General features: G+C 38.4%; 1 protein-coding gene and 1 pseudogene across 3 annotated transcripts in view; both read left to right on the forward strand.

Moving 5' to 3' along the window:
* Nucleotides 1-21311, forward strand: part of AGL (amylo-alpha-1,6-glucosidase and 4-alpha-glucanotransferase) — an 81603-nt gene that overhangs the window by 7613 nt on the left and 52679 nt on the right. For all 3 annotated transcript variants that reach the window (XM_075558752.1, XM_075558769.1, XM_075558761.1), the window contains exons 3-5: nt 15646-15856; nt 16657-16823; nt 17835-18038. In XM_075558752.1, the coding sequence (XP_075414867.1) occupies nt 15646-15856; nt 16657-16823; nt 17835-18038 (582 nt within the window). The remainder of the gene's footprint in view (nt 1-15645; nt 15857-16656; nt 16824-17834; nt 18039-21311) is intronic.
* LOC142429179 (zinc finger CCCH domain-containing protein 15 pseudogene) lies at nt 18393-19612 on the forward strand (annotated as a pseudogene).

Genomic DNA, 21311 nt, shown 5'->3' on the forward strand with positions numbered 1-21311 from the left:
GAAGGTTGAGAACCACTGGTCTAGAGTCTTTTAGAATTTGAAATTATGTTCTTCATTCTTCTGCCAGCCCCCTTTTGGTCAGAATTCTTCTATGGACTCCTGGATCATAATATTTTGTAAGAGTACCTGAGCACCATCCAGTTCTGGTCTCCTGTGACAAAGGAGGGAGTTGTTTATGACAGCGAGTAATCACACATTCATATCCTCCTTTCATTCCGGAGTTCCTCTTGTCCTTCTGCTCCAAGGAATAGCAACCAATTGTTGTTCCCTGATTGGCCACTTGCAAGCTTTTCGGATCCCAGACACCATGTAGTCAACTAGGAGGTGGAGCGGAAGCATGAAGCACATTGTATACCACTGAACTGAAGCCATGACCCTAAACCTCCAAACCTAGGAACCAAGTCCCCTGAGGTGTTTGCTTAGGCATGCACAGCCTTAGCAGCTACTCACCTTTCCTTTTCCTTTCTGTCATTGTAACTATGTCTTCCACACAACTCTGCCAAGTTCAGCTTTTCCCCAGTGTTCACCTTATTGGTAGCAGCTTATAGAATATCAGCTGTCAATCCTACCCTGAACCAGTCTGATTTTCCCATCGTTAATCCTCCTTTACCCCCTCCATTTTGCTTCTGGTAACTGATCAACTTTGTGCTCTGTACAGTTGCCTTTTTTGGTCTTTTTATATACCTGCAGTTACACAATATTTGTCCCTTTGTGATTGGCTTGTATTGCTCAGCATACCTTCAAGCTCCATGTGTACTGTAGCATGTATAAAGACTTTCTCCTACTGGCTGTAGTATTATATTTATGTACCTTATTTTGTTTATCATTCATATATTAGACATTTAAGAGATTTTTCACCTTTTAGCAATTATGCATAGTGGCCCAATGAGTGAGTTAATGTAATTTTTAAAAGCACAAACAGCAAAGGATAAAATAAACAAGACCACGTAAAATTAAAAACTTTTGTTCATCAAAATAAAAGACTACCCAAAAAGGCTACTGAGTGGCAGAATATCTTCAGAAACCGTGTATTTGACAAGAATTTTTTAACCAAAAAATACAAAACTTCAACAACTTAACAACAAAAAGACAAGTAATGCAATCAACAATGGACCAAAGATTTGAGTAGATGTTTACCTGAAAGATTCCATTCAATTCCACATGGATAACTCAAGGAGCCTACTGGCATAGTGGTTACAATTTGGGCTGATAACCCTAACATCAACAGTTCAAATCCATGAGCCACTCCAAGGAAGAAAGATGAGACTTTCTACTCCCATAAATGTTATGGTCCTGGGAACCAAGAGTGGGAGTTCTACTTTGTCTTATAAGATTGCTATGAGTCAGAATCAACTTGTTGAAGTGAGTTTACTTCAGACTTATCTGTAGCACTTGCTCATGAGAATGAAACTGGTGGGAGAAGAGGCAGATGACTGGTGTCACAGGACCTAGGCACTAGAGGACATTGGACTTGGTTTGGATCTCTTTCCTTAAGAGTGTACAATGAATGGTGGCCCAGAACTACCATATACTTACTATTTTAATGACCTCCTTGCTTCATCATGACATGTATTAATCTGGAAGGTGAGGCTCTGCCATTGTGAATGAATATTATTGAAAGTTTTGCTCTATCTCCCGCATTGTTTGTATATGTCTAAACCCCCATTGTTTGTGTAAAGTATGCCCAGTCACTTAAGGGTTTAAACTGTACATAGCTGGCCTACACTTGCATAATTTCCTTTTCTTAATAGTGTTTTAAATTCTGTAGCACTGGCAAAATTAATGACACTATTAATAAAATTACTTTATCCCCCAAGAGGATAATTAATAACATTCTCAACATAAAATGACAAAGCAGTCTCTAAGGTGAACCAGAGATATATATAAACCATAGATATCTGAATGAATTGGGGGCTCACATTTAGCCCTAATCTAAGAATAATTAGATGGCTCACCTTGGTGCTCACCTTCATGAAGGGATCATTGAAGATATGTGTGCTATAGCAAAGTGTAATGAGGAGACTAGATGGTGCCCAGCTATCAGAAAGAATAGCATCTGGAGTCCAGCTATTTAAGTGAATCAACTAGGTCCACATGGAGGAAGAACACCAGCCTGTGGGAACCAAGGATGTAAAAATAAAATCCAAATCTGGAGTAGGGAGTGGTTTCAGCGCTTAAATTGTGAACACCCAAAATTCATTTGCAGTCCACACATGGATTAATCCCCTAGTGACTCCCCTCTGACCATAGTTGATGGATGTGAATAGCCTGTTATCAGACAGAGAGCACTGTAAAGTAGATTAGGTAACATGTAATGTCTTATCATTTGATCTCCCTTTTGACCCATTTAAAAGTTGTTTGTTTGTTTTTCAAAGTGAAAGGGAATCGCAATTATCGACACATAATCGCACACACACCCCATCCAGGAGACAAACAACAGAAACTGTGGGGGAAGGGAGACAACAGTCGGTGTAAGATTTGAAAATAATAATTTATCAAAGAGTCACAAGGGTGGGAAAGTGGGAGGGACGGAAAAAAAGATGAGCTGATACCAAGGCCTCAAATACAAAGTAACTCTTTAGAAAATAATGATGGCAAAATATGTACAAATATGCTTGATACAATTGATGTATATGGATTGTTATGAACTGTAAAAGCCCCCAATAAAAGGATTCTTTAATAAAAAAAATGTTTAAAAAGATAAAGGGAACTACATGTGGAATAAGCCTCTGGTGAATCCCCTCTCACCATGGACCAGCGGTGGGAGTAGCCTTGGTGTCATGCAGAATACATTGCAAACCGCTTTATTGCAGATGCAGTTACCGTATAGCCTCGAGTATCAGCTGACCCAAATATCAGCTGAGGCACTTACGGTAATTTACCACAAAAACTGCATTAAAATTGTGCTGAAAAACTCTGGTTATACATGAGCATATACGGTACATTAAAACTTAGCACCTTACCATTTGATTTCTGTTTGGATCCATTTTAAATTTGTTTTAGTTTTGATATTTTCTGATTTCTTTTTTATTGTTTTTTTTTTATCGCTTTTACTTTGTCATTGTTGCTAGTTTTGGGTTTTTGTTTTTAATCATTTTATTGGTGGCTCTTACAGTACTTATAAAATTCCATACATCAATTTTTGTTTTGTTTTAAAAATCCAGGGTAGGTAAATGTACAATCACTGGATTAGTTATTTCTTAATATGACAGGGAAGTTGTAGAGGAAATGGGGAGCTAATAATGATGAGTACAAGAATGAAGAAAATGTTTTAAAACCTATCGTGGTGATGATTGTACAACTCTTAATATGATAGAACTATTTTATGTAGTTCATTCACAAACATTATATAGTTTGTGAGTTATATGCCAATAAAACTGTTAAAAAAAAAAAGGAAAAGCAGTGTAACAAATGCTGGTGAGGATGGGGAAATTGGAACTCTTATCCATTCATTCCTGGTGGGAATGCAAGTGGTACAGCTATATGGAAAACAATGTGATAGTTCCCATAAACTAAAAATAGAACTGTCATATGACCCGGAAGTTCCACTTCTAGGTATATACGCAACAGACTAGAGAGATTTGTACAGTAATGTGCATTGCAGCCCTTTTCACAAAAGGTGGAACACTCTAAGTCTGGGTAAACTAGGGAAACAAGTCTACAGAAACTCATCTGTAATAAAAGAGTTTTATATAAAGGATAAGTATACATTCAGAAAGCATCCCAACCCCATCCAGTCCAAGCACATAAATCCCACTTACCCATATGTCCAACACTGATCTACAAAGTCCTCCTCAAACTCAGGAACCACACACAATGACACCGAATGCAGGAGGAGATCACAGGCCAACGGGTAGTCATCTTTGGGGATCCAGGGGCCGTGTAAGCATCTCAGCGCTGGCAGGAGTCTCCACGCGGCTTCTCCTGCACCCAGGGCTGTGTCAGGGTAAGTCCATGTGACTTCTCCTCAGGGATGTCTTGCAGGAAGTGAGCCTTGCCAGCTAAGGCAGGGAACTGGCTATGGCAGCTGCACCCTGGTCCTACCATCAGAGAGCAAGAGACCCGAGAACTGGAAAGGCGAGACTCACCAAGCCATTTATCCCTCTGCCCTTCAATGAATCCCACATGTGTTTATTGGCCAGGTTGACAAATAAAACCTTAACTATCTCGCACTCCTTTACATTTAATGCATCTGTGTTTACATTTAGAATTAGTAGTACCGAGGTAAACCTAAAGAGACAGCTACTGGATCAATAGCTTCTTGGGATTACAACAGGGGAGATTGGGGAGAGAGGAGATGCTAAGAACAATAGGTGCAAGAATGAAGAAAATGTTCCAAAATTGATTGTGGTAATGATTGTACAACTCTTTTTTGATGTGTTTCAACCACTGATTAGTATGACATGTGAATAATATGTAAATAAAATGTTTTTTAAAAGCAATAGGACAGGTACCTTATTGGAAACCTCAGTTCTTCTGGTGTGGGTCAGGCAATGAGCCACAAGATCAATGGTTCAAACCCACCAGCTGTACTGTATGAGAAAGATGAGGCTGTCTGCTCCCATAAAAATTTAGTTTCAGAGATCTAGAGAACAGTTCTATTCTGACCCATAGGGACACCATGAATCAAAATCAAGTCACTGGCAGGTTTTGGTGTGTCTTCCTGCTATCATATATTTCACATATACTCAAACTATAAACATCTAATATATTGTTAGTATTATTTTTACAAAACTGTTAATCTGTTAGATCAGTTAATAAGAAAAATAAAAATTATTTTATCTTCCTTTATCCCTTTAAAAAAATAATTTTATTGGGAGCTCTAACAAATACCGTAACATTCCACAATTCAATCATATCAAGCAGTATTATACAATTGCTGCTATAATCAGTTCGAAACATTTTATTTCTTGAACTCCTTGATATCAGCTCCCCTTTATGCCCTCCCTCCTCCAACAGGCCCCCTAGGAACTCTTATTCACCCACTCCCCCCTTTCCATACCCCCAGGGAACCATTACTCCTATTGCTGTTTCTGAAGGGTTATCTATCTTGACTTCCATGTGTCGAATGATATAAGATCTATAAATGAGCATACACAAATTTAGCATAGTTAATGAGGTAAAACAAATAAAATTCATAATAGTAAGGGGAGGAAGTATTAGAAACTAGAATATAGTTATGTGATCCAACAGTGTCATACCGCACCCTGGATACGTCATGCCTTCCATGTTGCCCTTTTGAAAGGCACTGTCCAGATAGACTTGGGGCCTCTACTTGAATCTTACCTCAGTACAAGAAGGGTTTCTTCTAATAATTGGCAGTGTATGATACTCATACTCCTGACACAAACACTGGAGACAAAATAGGTGCATAAGCAAATGTGGTGAAAAAAAAACTGACGGTACTGGCTATTAAAAGATAAAATGTCTGGGGTCCTAAAGGCTTGAAGTTAAGTAAGCAACCATCTAGCGGGGAAGCAACAAAGCCCACATGGAGAAGGACACCAGCCTGTGTGATCACGAGTTGTTGAGTGGAAGAGGTATCAGAAGTTCAAAAACAAGCAACCAAATCAACGTGAAGGGGTGTGGATGTAGTGGAGACCCAAAACCCACCTGTAAGATATTTATTCCTTCTTGGATGTTTTCTTTATGTGGACCTGACATTTTGGTTATCATGTTGCTTCTCTTGGAAGAACTTCTTAATACTTCTTACAAGGCAGATCTGGCATCAAATTCATTTCCTCTTTGTATAGCTGAGAAATTATTCTTGTTTCCCTTTTGAAGGATCATTTCACTGGGATCAGAATTCTAGGCTAGTTCATTTTTTCCTTCCTTTCCACATTTTAAAGATTTTCTTGCATGGTTTCTGAAGAGAATTATAATGTTCCATTATAGGTATTTTCCTCCCCTCTGGCTTTTTCCAAAGATTTCTTTCTGTCTTTGCTTTTCTGCGATTGGAACACGATATACCCACACAGAGATTTTTTGGTATTTCCTGAGCTTCCTGAATCTGTGGATTGGTTGTTGCTGCTGCTGCTGCTGCTGTTGTTAAGTGTCTTCCAGTCAGGTCCAACTCACAGTGACCTGATGCACGACATAATGAAACACTGCACTGTCCTGCACCATCCTTGCACTTGTTCTGATGTTTGAACCCATTGTTGCAGCCACAGTCTCAATCCATCTTGCCAAGGATCTTCCTCCTTCTTCTCTGGACTCACTGTTAAGTCATGTAATTATTTTTTTCTCTATTGTAGCCAAAATATATACAACAAAGCATTCTCTAATTCCACAACTTCTACATGTATAATTCACTGCCATTGATTTTACTCTCTGTGTTGTACAACCAGTATTGGAATCCTTTTCCAAATTATTCCACCACCATTAACATAAACTCAACGCCCCTAAGCAACAACTCTCTCTCTCCTTCGCCCATGCTAATTGGTCAAGTTTGGTTTCTTTTCTTTTTAAATCGGTTGTACCAAGCATGATGTCCTTTTCCAGGGACTAGTCTCCCTAACAACATGTCCAAAGTACATGAGACGAAGTCTCTCAATCCTAGCCTCTAAGGAGCATTCTGGTTGTACTTTTTCCAAGACAGATCTGTTTGTTCTTTTGGCAGTCCGTGATACTTTGTGTGTTCTTTGCCAGCAACACAATTTAAACACATTGTTTCTTCTTGGTCTTACTTATTCAATGTCCGACTTTCACATGCACTTGAGGCAATTGAAAATATCATGGCTGGGGTTAAGTACACTTTAGTCCTCAAGGTAAACTCCTTGCTTTTCAACACTTAACATGTCTTGTGCAGCAGATTTACCCAGTGCAATGTGTCATTTGATCTCATGACTGCTGCTTCCACGAGCATTGTGATCCAAGTAAGACAAAATCTTGACACCTTCAGTGTTTTCTCCATTTATCATGATGTTACCTAGTTGTGAAGGTGTTGGTTTTCTTTACATTGAGTTCTTTACATTCAGTAATCCATTCTGAAGATTGTCATCCTTGATTTTTATCAGCAAGTGTTTCAGACCTCCTATTTTCAGCAAGCCAAGTGGTGTCATCAGCATATCAATAAACCTTCCTCCACTCTTGATGCCACGTTCTTCATGTGACCATCTTCTCTGATGAGCTGCTCTACATACAGATTGAATAAATATGGTGGGAGAACATAGGCCTGTCCCACGCCTTTGAGAATTTTAGAACGGACTCAATTTCTACCAAAACAAAACTACCCTTTCTGAAAAAAGTTTTGGTGGCACAGTGGGTTATAGGCTTCAAAAGCCTGCAATTTTGATAGATGACTGTTCTAAATCCATAGATCAAATGACAATTCACATCTTAATAATTTTTAGTCTTCTGCTCCGTGAACACAATTCATCTTCCCATTTATTTGATCTTAATTTCCTCTCTACAATCTTCAGAGTTTGATGTGCTGCTCTTGTACCCCTTCTATCAGATGTATCTCACACATTTCATGTTTATGCGATTGTAAATAGTCTTTTTATTTAGATTTCTGATTTTTATTCCTGGCATGTAGAATAATTTATTTTTAAATGTTTATCTTATATACTGTAATCTGCTCAAATCACTTATTCGTTCCCAGTAGTTTTTTGTTTTGTTTTTTTGAGATCCCATATGCTTTTTTAACATGGAAACTTGTGTTTCTTGCAATTACAGATAACTTTACATCTTTTCCAATGTAAATGACTTTTCATTTTTCTTCTACCAGCCTATTTCAATATTTAGTAATTAAAGTATAATGTTGAATAGAAGTAGTAAAAGCAAGCCTTTTTGTCCTGTTTATGTTTTCAGGGAAAGCACTCAATCCTTTATCATTACATTTTGGTATTAGTTGTAGGTTTTTTAGAGATAATTTTTTTAATTGAATTTTATTTGTAGCTTCTAGAATATTTTATAAGGAATATTTAGCGTTGTTAAATGCTTTTCCTGTATCTAATTAGATGATTGTTTGTTTTTCTAGTTTGTTACGATGGAGATGTGCTTTGATTTCTGAATACTGAACTTGATTTTTTTATGTTAAAATTCCTCCAATCAACCTCACTTTGTTGTGATGAATTTTTTATATATTGTTGGATTCTACGTACTTATGTGTTAAGTACTGTATATTTAAATCTAAGATAATGAGAGATATTGCTCTATAGTTGTTTTTAAATCATTTTATTGAGGGCTCTTACAGCTCTTATCACAATCCATAATCCATCCATTGTGTCAAGCACTTTTGTGCATATGTTGCCATCATCATTTTCAAAATATTTTCTTTCTACTTGAGCCCCTGGCATCAGCTCCTCATTTTTCCTCCCTCCCTCATGAACCCTTGATAAATTATAAAGTTATTATTATTCTCATATCTTACATTGTTCACTCTCTCTCTTTACCCACTTTTGTATTGTTTATCCCCCTGGGGGGTGGGGGTTATAGGTAGATCATTGTGGTTGGTTTCCCTCTTGGTATCACATTGATCCTGAGGAGTTTATCTGTCTTGGATTCCCTGTGTTGCCAGCTCTTATCTGTACCATGGACATGCTGTGGTCTAGCTGGATTTGTAAGGTAGAATTGGGGTTATGATAATTGGGGGGGGGAACATTAAAGAACTACAGGAAAGTTGAATGTTTTGTTGGTGTTATATTGCACCCTACAGGCTCAACTGCTCCTTGTGACCCTTCTCCAATTGTCTACAGATGGGCTTTGGGTCTCCACTCTGCCCTCCCCATTATTCATATAGATATGATTTTTCTGGGTCTTTGATGCCAGATACATGATCCCATCAACACCTCATGATCACACAGGCTGGTGTGCTTCTTCCATGTGGACTTTATTGCTTCTCAGCTAGATGGCTGCTTGTTTATCTGCAAGCCTTTGAGACCCCAGACACTATCTCTTTTGATAGCTGGGCACCATCAGCTTTCTTCACCACATTTGCTATGCACCCATTTTGCCTTCATTGACTGTGTCAGGGAAGGTGAGCATCACAGAATGCCGAGTTATTAGAACAAAGTGTTCTTGCATTGAGGGAGTAATTGAGTAGAAGTCCAATGCCCATTTACTGCCTTAATACTTAACATATATATACATAGATTTCCCCATCATTATATAAAATATATTTACATAGGTACATGCCTGTATTTTAGACCTCTATAAATGATCTCCTAGTTCTTTCCTCTATTTCCTTTTACTTTCCTCTTGTCCTACTATCATTTTTGAGTTTTAGTAATTCCTCTGGGCTACATTGGCCTTGATCAAGCCCCACCAGGCATCCTATGCCCTCCTCACCATCAATTTTAGATCACTCGTTGTTCTCTTGTCCCTAGGGTTTATAGTTTTCTTTTTTCTTTTTTTTTTTTAACAATTTATTGGGGCTGATACAATTCTTTTCACAGTTCATACATATAAATACATCAATTGTATAAAGCACATCTGTACAGTCTTTGCCCTAATCATTTTTTTCTCTTTTCTTCTTTTACATTTTATTAGGGACTCCAACAACTCTTACCACAATCCATACATATACATACATCAATTGTATAAAGCACATCCATACATTCCCTGCCCCAATCATTCTCAAGGCATTTGCTCTCCACTTAAGCCCCTTGCATCAGGTCCTCTTTTTTTCCCCCCCCTCCCTCCCCTTTCCCCCCTCCCTCATATGCCCTTGGTAATTTATACCTCGTTATTTTGTCATATCTTGCCCTATTTGGGGTCTCCCTTACCCCCTTTTCTGCTGTCCCTCACCCAGGGAAGAGGTCACATGTGGCTCCTTGTAATCAGTTCCCCCTTTCCAACCCACTCACCCTCCACTCTCCCAGCATCGTCCCTCATGCCCTTGGTCCTGAAGGTATCATCCACCCTGGATTCCCTGTACCTCCAACCCTCATATGTACCAGTGTACAGCCTCTGTCCTATCCAGCCCTGCAAGGTAGAATTCGGATCATGGTAGTTGGGGGGAGGGAGCATCCAGGATCTGGGGGAAAGCTGTGTTCTTCATCGATACTACCTCACACCCTAATTAACCCATCTCCTCTCCTAAGCCCCTCTATGAGGGGATCTCCATTGGCCGACACTTGGGCCTTGGGTCTCCACTCTGCACTTCCCCCTTCATTTAATATAATATATATACACATACACATATATACACATACATACACACACTTATATCTTTTTTTTTTTTTTTTGCATGATGCCTTATATCTGGTCCCTTGGGCACCTCGTGATCGCACTGGCCGGTGTGCTTCTTCCATGTGGGCTTATTTGTTTCTGAGCGAGATGGCCGCTTGTTCACCTTCAAGCCTTTAAGTATAGTTTTCTTATAAAGTTTTTGCCTAGATTTTATATTAGAGTATTGGTGATTTCCGAGGTTGAGTTGGGAAATACTGCCTTTTTTTTCATGTTTCTATAGAATCTACCAATGAAGCTACTGGACTCAAAGTTTTCTTTGTGGAAAGACTTAAATAACCACTTAGTTTTTAAAATACACATAAGACGTATTCGATTATTGATTTCTTTTTGTGTGGTTTTCATTATTTCTATCAAAGGAAATTATCCATTTAATTCACTTTGTTGATTTATATATCTAATTTATTGGCATAAATTTGTTGATGATAGTCTGCATTGTCCTTTAAATATCTCTATGTTCTCTTGGGAAGGCACTGCTGTTTATCCTGATATTGGTCATTTGTGTCTTCTGTTTTTCCTAATTACTTTGACTGAAAGTTTATTATTTCTTCTTCTCTGTTTTCTACCTCATTATTTTTTGTTCTGATTTTATTATTTTTTATTTTCTACTTACTTTGTTTATAACTTGCTCCTATATTTCCTATATAAAATAGAAACTAGAGTCATTGATTTGGGGGTTTGAGACAACAAATGTTTCTCTATATAGTACATTAGGTGCATTCCCCAGATTTTAATATCTGTGTTTTCATTTTTAAATACTTTCAAATTTTCTCTTAAAAATGCTTTTAGGAACAGAGGAAAGATCTAGGAAGCATAGCTATTGATAGAGGTACAAATATAGGCATGCACTTATGTAAATATATTCATAAAAATAGAGGTATTGGCATAGGTATATATATATATTTATATGGCAATACATTGAGGAAGTGGACAGACTTTGGGTCTCTGCTCAAGCCCTCCCTCAATGCAACACTTTGTTCTTACAACCTGGCATTCTGTGATGCTCACCTTCCTAGCACAGTTGCTGAAGACAAAATGGGTGCATAAGCAAATGTGGTGAAGAAAGCTGATGGTGCCCAGCAATAAAAGATATAGCATCTGGTGTCTTAAAGGCTTGAAGATAAACTAGTGGCCATTTAGCAGAGAAACAACAAGCCCACATAGAAAAAGCACACCAGCCTGTGTGATTTTGAGGTGTCAATGGGATCAGGTAATAGGCACCAGAAGACCCAAAACAAAGACGCAGAAAAATGCATTGTGGAGAACAAGAGGGGGTCGGAGCAGAGACCCAAAACCCATCTGTAGATAATGCGGCATCCTCTCACAGAAGGGTCACAAGGAAGAGATGAGTCAACCAGCTTGAATTATAGCACCGATGAAATACACTATTTCTCTGGTTCCTTAAGGCTTCCCCATCCCCCACTATCATGACCCCAGTGCTGTCTTTCACTGCTGGCTATGCTGGAGCATGTACACAGGTACAGATAAGAGCTCAGAACACGTGGAATCCAGGTCAGATAACCCCCTCCGGCTCCTAACGATAAAGCTGCAGGGTAGATAGCAATCAGGCATGTGGTTGTAAGAGGACTATTATGGGAGGAGATAGTGGAAAACAAAATTATGAGAATGTCATTGGGATTCATCTCTAACTCACAAATATGAAAGCCTCCCTCCACTCCAGAATTCTAGCCTTCCAGGCTTTTTAAAATATGAGAATAAAGAATTCATTCACATACACTCTCTTCCTGTTCCTCAGTTTCCCACAGTTTAGGTCAACATAACCCAGTAATTTTCCAGGACTCCGTTTTAATTCCTTTTCTGCCATAAAGAGCCCTGGCTGCACATTGGTTAGAGAGCTGACTACTCAGAAAAGTTGGCAATTTGTATCCACTCATCACTCTGGAGAGGAACAATGTGGCAGTTTGCATCTATAAAAATTATAGCCGTGGACACCCTATTAGACAGCTTTACTTTGTTCGGTACGGTCGCTATGAGTTGGAAGAGACTTAACAGCAGTGGGGTTTTGTCGTTTGTTTGTGCCATACTCTGCCCTCCACATTTGTCTCTTTAGAGTCCCTGTGTTCTAATCTGTTCCATTAACCAAGATCATGGTTTCTGCTCCCTGTACCACAATGCACATCCCCGTCCTGAAAGAGACTTAGTAAAGATGACCCTTTGCTCAGTGATCATAGCCCTTTACCTGCTGTCTAATGTTGGAGAACAGTTGTTTCATATATTCCATCTAGTTTTCTCGTTGCTTAGCAGAGAGCCGAACAGCCGGGTTCCAGTTACTCAACCATAGCCAAAAATAGACAGCATCTGTGTGATACTTTTAATCCGTAAGTTAGGTCATGCCATTCCATTCCCAGAAACGAATCACTGACTCCACAAATTGGTCAGAGTAAAAGCCAGAGTACTTATGAGGTCTCTGCACGATCTGATTTCCTAGCGACCTTTCCCACCTCAGTTCCTACTGTTGTTCCCCAGATACCCCGTCCACACAGGGCTTTTGGTGATTTCCAGAGTCACCTTGCAAACAGCTCCCCTAGGTCTTTTTTCAGCTGTTTCTTTTGTCTTGTCAGTTCTTTCTCTGGGTGATCATCTGTCAAATATGCGTACTTCTTACAAATCTTTAGCTTCTCAATAAAACATTTTCTAAGCATCTTATTAAAAATTGCTCTTAAAATTTTCTCATCCTACTCTTTCCTGATTTTCTTACAGTGCTCTGAGGTTCTTCCCGCCCCCTCACCCTTAGCATTTTCCCCTCAGTAACATACTATCTTTACCACCATTCATCAGTCAGTTTCTCTCTGTCACCGGGAAAGCAAATGCCAACAGGGTCATCCGTGGTAACTAGCTTTCCACAGAGCTTGAAGAATAAGAACAGACTAGGAAGAAGTATGGCACGCTTCCTTAAAAAAATGAACATTCAGTTACCTATGATCTAGCAATCTCTCTACTGGGTATATACCCCAAAGAAACACAGTACTACACAAACAGACATATGCACCCTGAATTTATTGTAGCAATGTTCCTAATACAAAACCATGGAAAGAACCAAAAACTCCAATTATAGAGGAATGGATACACAAACTGGTACAGTCTCACAATGGAATATTATGCATCAATAAAATGCAAGGACAACTCTCTTAAACAGCACAAGACATGAACAAAACTAGAGATCATTATTGCTTAGCAAACTTAGTCTGTCTTACTATCCTACAAAGATAAATATCTAATAATGTCATTATCATAAGGAAAAACAAGGAATTGTGGTTAATACAACGGAAGACAAGACTTTGATGACTATAAGGAGTTGGGGTCAGGGACAAGGACAGGAAGAGGAGAGTAATAGGACATTGAGGAGAGAGGTAAGGGGTGGGGACCGGGAGCAGGGGAAGAGAACCGCATTTATGGAGGATTTAATGGGACAGTGTTGATTTCATTTGTTGTTATGGGCTGTGTAACTATATACAGTAGGCTTCTTTAACAACAAAAAAGTATAACTATGTTTTTTCTTCATGAAAAATACTGGTGACACAATATACAAATCTCATATATATGTTAATACAAATAACCTTACTTAGGCAATAATGGGATTGTATTGTTCTTAGAATTCGAAGAAAGGCTTGAATAACAACTATAAAAGGTAGGGATGTTGGTAAAATGTGCTGGAGCTGCCTATAATATTTTTTAAAGTTTTTTGTGCACATCTCTTCCCAATTCTGTACTCAGTGGTATTACTTTGGTATCTTGAGATTGGCCATGGTAAGATTGTTTATACCAAGAAACAGTAAGCACTATGAATGAGGACCCCAGCCATTTGTTTAATATATATCAACATACTACTGGATTTGAGTATCAGGGACATCTGGAATCAAATGTTAAAATGCCTCTAGGACTTTCATTACAAAATATGAATTCTGTGTCTCTCTAGAGGTTGATTTATGTTACTGCAGACTAGCTTCCTCTGTGTTTTAGGACAAATGTGTCAGAATTCTTCTGACAACCCAAAGAAAATCACTTTCTCAGTTACAATTTGAAAAACACTGAAAAGATCCTTGGTCTCATCTCCTTGCAATCTGTTAGGGCAGGGGTGGGGAATCCTTTTTTCTGACAAGGACTATTTGAGTATTTGTACATCATTTGTGGGTCATATAAAATTGTCAACTTTAAATTATCAACCTGTTACATATGATCAAGTATGAAATTAACTCACCTCCTAACAATAACAATGTGATGGCTGGACTACTGGTCTTTGGTGAAGCCTGTGATGTTTGTTGGTATTAATGATGTTGGGGTCCTTACAGGACCCGCAGGGCAGACATTGCCTACTTCTGAGTTAGGGAGTATGTGGAAAACTGATTTCAAGAGGAAAGTTGCAGTCAGAACAGTCTATGATGTTCACTGCTTTTCAAAACAGAAATTTCTGCTAAATCTGAATACAAAATACTTCTAAGAGCAGTATTAGATGTTTGGTTTTATTTTAAGTAGTTAAAAAAGTATTTTAAAGTTTTGAAAATAAGTTAAAATTCCTACATGATAGCAAATGTGGTTAAGAAAGCTGATGGTGCCCGACTATCAAAAGATACAGCGTCTGGGGTCTTAAAAGTTTGAAGGTAAACAAGCGGCCATCTGGCTCAGAAGCAATAAAGCCCACATGGAAGAAGCACACCAGCCTGTGTGATCACCAGGTGTCGAAGGGAGCAGTTATCAGGCACCAAAGAACAAAATATCATATCAATGTGAAGGAGGGGGAGTGCAGATTTGGGACCCAAAACCCCATCTGTAGGCAACTGGACATCCCCTTACAGAAGGGTCACGGGGAGGAGACAAGCCAGTCAGACAAGCCAGTCAGGGTGCAGTGTAGCAACGAAGAAACATACAACTTTCCTCTAGTTCTTAAATGCTTCCGACACCCCTCCCCCCACCCCCCCACTATCATGATCCCAATTCTACTTTCCAAATCTGGCTAGACCAGAGAATGTACACTGGTACAGATAGGAACTGGAAACACAGGGAATCCAGGACAGATGATCCCTTCAGGACCAGTAGTGAGAGTGGTGATTCTGGGAGGGTGGAAGGAAGGTGGGGTAGAAAGGGGGAACGGATTACAATGATCTACATATAACCTCCTCCCGGGGGATGGACAACAAAATAGTGGGTGAAGGGAGATGTCAGACAGTGTAAGATATGACAAAACAATAATAATTTATAAATTATCAAGGGTTCATGAGAATGGGGTAGTGGGAGGGAGGGGGAAAACGGAGGAACTGATACCAAGGGCTCAAGTAGAAAGCAAATGTTTTGAGAATGATGAGGGCAACAAATGCACAAATGTGCTTGACACAATGGATGTATGTATGGATTGTGATAAGAGTTGTATAAGCCCCCAATAAAATGATTTTTAAAAATTCCTCTATAATAATGTTATTAAAACATGTTTTCATTTAGGATTTGAACTACAATTCCGATTAGGCCCAACTTTACAAGGAAAAGCAGTTACTGTATATACAAATTACCCTTTTCCTGGAGAAACATTCAATCGAGAAAAATTCCGCTCCCTAGAATGGGAAAATCCAACAGAAAAAGAAGACGATTCTGATAAATACTGTAAGCTTATTCTTCAACAGTCTGGATCATTTCAGTATTACTTCCTCCAAGGGTAAGTCAGAACTTCTACATATTAAAAAAATAATAAAGTTTCTCTATTCTAAAACATGAAGTTTTTTACCTAATGTATAAAGAATTACTGGATGAACCATGTCCATGCAGTATCTGCGGCACTAACTTGACATGCAAATAGAATATGATCCTTCCGTGTCAGTCGATACTTTATCAAATGTCCTAGGAGATAATTATAGGGCATACTACAGAGTCAGAGCATTAATGTAAGTATTTTTAAGTAACAACAGTCTGTTGTTGCAAACCAATTGTATGCTATTTATTTCAGTGCCCTCTTTGTTATTTCCGCTAGACTTCAAGCATTTTTTTTTCAAATGAACATTGTTTATATTGCGTATATTATATTAAGTAATTAAGTATAGATTGGGAAGAGCAAAGGTTTTGTTACAACCTATTAAAAATGACTTTGGTAAAAAAATAAATAAATAAAAATGACTTAGAGGGTGGGCAAGGGAGGAAAAACTGAGCAGCTAATACCAAGGGCTCAAGTAGAAAGAAAATGTTCTGAAAAGGATGAAGGCAACATATGTACAAATGTGCTTGACACAATGAATGTATGTGTGGATTGTGATAAGAGCTGTAAGAGCCCCCAATGAAATTATTTTTTTAATTAGGGAAAAAAGAGATAAAAAATAAATTAAATGATTTAACATGATTAGAAATAAATGTATATTTTTAATGGGACAATCAGTTGTTCCATTAGACTCAGACTGCTGGATAAGAAATCCACCCCCAAAACTCCACCCCCATCATTAACTGAAAAACTTTGTTTCTCCTTAGAAATGAGAAGAGTGGTGGAGGTTATATAGTTGTGGACCCTGTTTTACGTGTCGGTGCAGATAGTCACATATTGCCTTTGGACTGTGTGACTCTACAGACATTTTTAGCCAAGTGTTTGGGACCCTTTGATGAATGGGAAAGCAGACTTAGGGTTGCTAAAGAATCAGGTAATACAAGTTTCTTCCTTTATAAAAATAAGTGTAATTTTCCTCTGTAATATTGATCTGAAAGACTTTGGTCCTCTAATTTTCCTTCATAGAACATTTAGCAATATGTATAGATTGAACCAAAGGAAATTGCTGATACTTGACCTTTTTAGCCTTCAAAAATGACAGACTATGTGGTACAACTAAGGAACTCCATGATAAAATAGATCAAAGTTTTCTCTAAGACTTGACTTTGAAACATAAAAATTAGTAAACTACTAAAATGTGTTGGAAAATCTATTATATGTCATTTAAATTCAGCCAACACTTCATTTAGCAGGTATGTGTTAATTACCATGTATAACCAAAAACAACAAACAAACAATGCCTCTGAGTTTATTCCAACTCATAGCCACACTGTATAGGGTTTCTGGGCTGTAAATCATTTGGGAGCAAATAAGTTCCATTTTGTCACGCGGAGCAGCAGGTTTGAATGTCTGCCTTGCAGGTAGCGGTCCAGTGATTATTAGACGGTGTCACCAGGGCTCATCATGGCCATGTAGACCGTGACTCATGTGACTCATTCTCTAGTTAAGAGTACTGAATTCCTTCTTTTGAGTTGAGTATATTCTAGTGAGAAGAGAGGAATGAAAATTGACTCACATAACTGCAAAACAGGAGTCAAGTAGTGTGAAATATTCAAAAGCAGGAAAGGCATGTTAATATATTTGCATAGGATATAGTTTCTATATGTAAATTCAACAAATGTGAATTTGACATGTAATACAAACTAAGCATTGTGACATTTTCACATCTATTTTCTTATTCCTACCACTTATTGAAGGATGCTGATCGCCTGAAAGATTTATGTCGACTTTTTTTAAGTCATTGTGGTCCAGCTGGATTTGAACTTGGACTCCTTTGCCTGGACTATGCTTGTCTCACTGCCTAAGGATCATTTAAGAAAGCATAAATGTATGTTTTACTTCATTTTTTTCTTACAGTGGTCCTTGTTTTTTCTTTTCTTTTCAGGTTACAACATGCTCCATTTCACCCCCCTGCAGACTCTTGGTCTGTCTCGATCATGCTACTCTCTATCTGATCAGTTAGAATTAAATCCTGACTTTTCAAGACCGAATAAAAGATATACCTGGGATGATGTTGGACAGCTAGTGGAAAAATTCAAAAAGGAATGGAATGTACTTTGTATTACTGATGTTGTCTACAATCATACTGGTATGAACTCTATTAACTGTCCTTGTTAATCTAAGCTTATTTTATTCCTTGCCATTTATAAATCATAAATTTTGAAAGCACAAATGATGCTTAAGCATCATTTACATATTGATCACTTTTTATTTTTAAAGTGAGCAGTACTAAGTGAGAGGTGCCTTGCCAACAAGCTATTCTATAAAATGGGTTACCACCTCAGGGACCCAATTGCTCCTCTCACCCTTCAGGGCAGTGGGGCCAGCCTGTCCTGCGGCAGCATCCTGTCATGAACAGTCTTCATCTTCACCTCGTGAAGGTCACAGATCGTGTCTTCTGTGTGGGCTGCAATGTAGAAACACTTGAGACTCACTGAATTACATGTGTAAAGAACAAGGATTGGCTCTTCCGCATGGCGCGGCAGTGACAGAGCCCAGGTCTTCCTACTTCTCCTGCTGTGGGCCCAGCGCCCCTGACAGTGTCCAGCGGTGCTGTGCCACCTGTCTCCGCAGTGCCCCCAAGAAACAGGCACAGGCCAGGGGCAGCAGCAATACAGAGCAGAGGAAAGAGGATTGTCAAAGACAAACTTTGGGTCTGAAGAATAAGAAAGGAACAAAGCAACAGAAGTTCATCAACACTGTCACTCATCAAGTTAAATTTGGTCAACCGCATCCACGTCAGGTAGCACACTGACTAGCTGAAAAGACATGGAGATGACAAGAAGAAAGACTCGCAGGAGCTAAATCAACTATTCAAACTTGCACATCTGTGGCGTGTGCATTCTTCAAGCAAGGGCAGGCCACTAAAGGCGAGGAGTGTAAGTTCTCTCATGACTGGACTCTGGAGAGAAAATGTGAACAGCCAAGTGTTTACATTGATGCAAGAGATGCAGAATTCGAAAAGATAGCATGAATGACTGAAATGAGAAAAAACTGGAAGAAGTGGTGAACAAGAAGCATGGTAAGGCAGAAAAGAAAAAAAACAAAAATTCAACTAGTGTGCAAGTATTTCCTTGAGATTATAGGAAATAACCAGTGTGGTGAGTGTGGGGTGTGCCCTGAAGCAGGTGATATGTGTGTAATCGCATCATGTACCTCCTCCTGGATTTATTCTGAAAAAAAAGTGTAAAAGAAAGATGACGTTTCATTAGAAGATCTCATTGAAAGAGAAGGGTCTGCCCTCGGTCCAAATGTTACCAACATCACTCTAGAATCTTTTCTTGCATGGGAAAAAATGGACAAGACAAGAAAAGATTGATAGATTTGAGCAAGATATAGAAAGAAGAGAAGCAGACTTCAAAGCAGGGAAAGCCCTAGTGATTGAATTTTCTCCTGAACTGGTTGGTAATGATGATGAAGAAGCAGATGATACCCATTACACCCAGGGAACAGGAGTGATGAGATCGAAGATTCTGTGATGGCAAATGACGTAGATTTAAGCCTGTGCGTTCCAAGAGATGTGGATGAGACAGGTGTTACAGTAGCCAGTCTTGAAAGATTTAGCACATATACTTCAGAAAGGGATAAAAAAAATTAAGTGGACCTTCTAGAGGTAGGGCAGAAATTTGGGAAAGAAGATATTCACTGCTGTTTCCTGCATGAAATTTCAATAATTTCTGCTCTAATTTTTCCTATTCCATTTCTTCAACTTACTTTGTATTTAACTTTCTTTACAAAAATTCCTAAGGTAGAAGCTGTTTGGGGGGTGGTGGTCTTGTCTTACTAATTTCTAGTTGAATTCCATTGTGATTTGATAATATACTTTGTGCAATATCTGTTTAATTTCTTTTTAAGTTGTGTTTTATATTCCTGAATGTGGTCTATCTTGGAGAACATTCTGCACTTTAGATGAATATCTATTTGCTGTTCTCGGATGAATGTCAGATCCAGGTGATCGATGGTGCGATTCAGTTCAGCTATGTCACTACTGATTTTGTGCTGCTAAGACCTGTGTCTAGATTTATGGACTTGCTTTGCATGTAAATTGCGGATCTTCAGTGGTCCCAGCAGGATTTGTTAAATATACTGCTGTTTCTTTACTGGATTGTCTTTGCTTCTTTGTTAAAGATCAGTTGACAATTTCTAGTTACTTAAATGAGTTGTTGTTTTCAACAGTTGTAGTTATTTTACTGGGGGTGGCTTTGTGAACCCCTCATGTCATCATTCTATTAGCCACCTCTCCCTGGCTCATAATTTTTACATGCAAATCTGGTTAACAGGAAGTACACTATGATTTGCAACGTCAAGGCCAACACAAAGCTCATTTCTTTAATTCAACAAAAATATTAGTAAGTCAAATCCAGCACAAGTATACATCACGATCAAAGGAGGGTGATTCTAAGTAAGCAAGACTGGTTCAGCATTCAAATCATGTGATCATTTGATTAATGTAATCATCACATAGACCAACGGAGAAGTAAACCATATCTATAGGTGCACAAAAAGAACTGCATAAAATTCAACCACCTTTATGATAAAAATTCTAAAAATACTAGGTGTAGAGGGAAATGTCTTCAACTGGATAAAGAACATGTACCAAAAACTACCACTGAAAGCATGCTCAATGATGAAAAGCTAGATGGCTTTTCCTCTATTATCAAGAACAAGGCAAGAAAACCCTCTCTCATCACCTATTCAGCATTTAGATTAAGAAGGGAAAAATAAAATTGTCTTTGCTCACAGACATGATTTCTTATGTACAAAATTTCTAAGAATAAACAAAACTATCCGGAAACTAATAAATTAGCATAGCAAGGTCTCAGGATATAGGATTAATTTTTTTAAGTAACTGATTTTCTATACGTGGCAGTGAGTCACTGGAATATGATATGATACGATCCCATTTGCATTGGTCCCACAAAAGAGGAATGCCTAGGTATGTATTTGATACATGCATATGATACATAGATGTATGAAGAAAACGATAAAATTCTGATAAAATGAATCAAGATATAAATGAGAAAGATGTCTGCTTTCTACATCTTGTTTTATAGATTCAATGTGATCCCAATGAAAATATCAGCAATTTTTTGTGTAACTATTAAAACCTGATTCTAAAGTTTATATGAGTCAGAAGACCTAGACTATCAAACACACTATTGAAGAACAAAGTTCATTGACTTCCAGACTTAGTGAGCTACAGAAATGAAGATAGTGTACTGCTGGTGAAAGTAGAGAGCCCATGCACATACAGTCACCTGATCTTTGACAAAGGAGCAAAGGCATCCAGCGAAGAAAGGATGGTCTCCAAAAATCGTGCTAGAACCACTGGGAAGGTACATGCTTTAAAAGAAAAAGAATC

Source organism: Tenrec ecaudatus, chromosome 1 (genome assembly GCF_050624435.1).
Source record: "Tenrec ecaudatus isolate mTenEca1 chromosome 1, mTenEca1.hap1, whole genome shotgun sequence".
Lineage (NCBI taxonomy): Eukaryota > Metazoa > Chordata > Mammalia > Afrosoricida > Tenrecidae > Tenrec > Tenrec ecaudatus.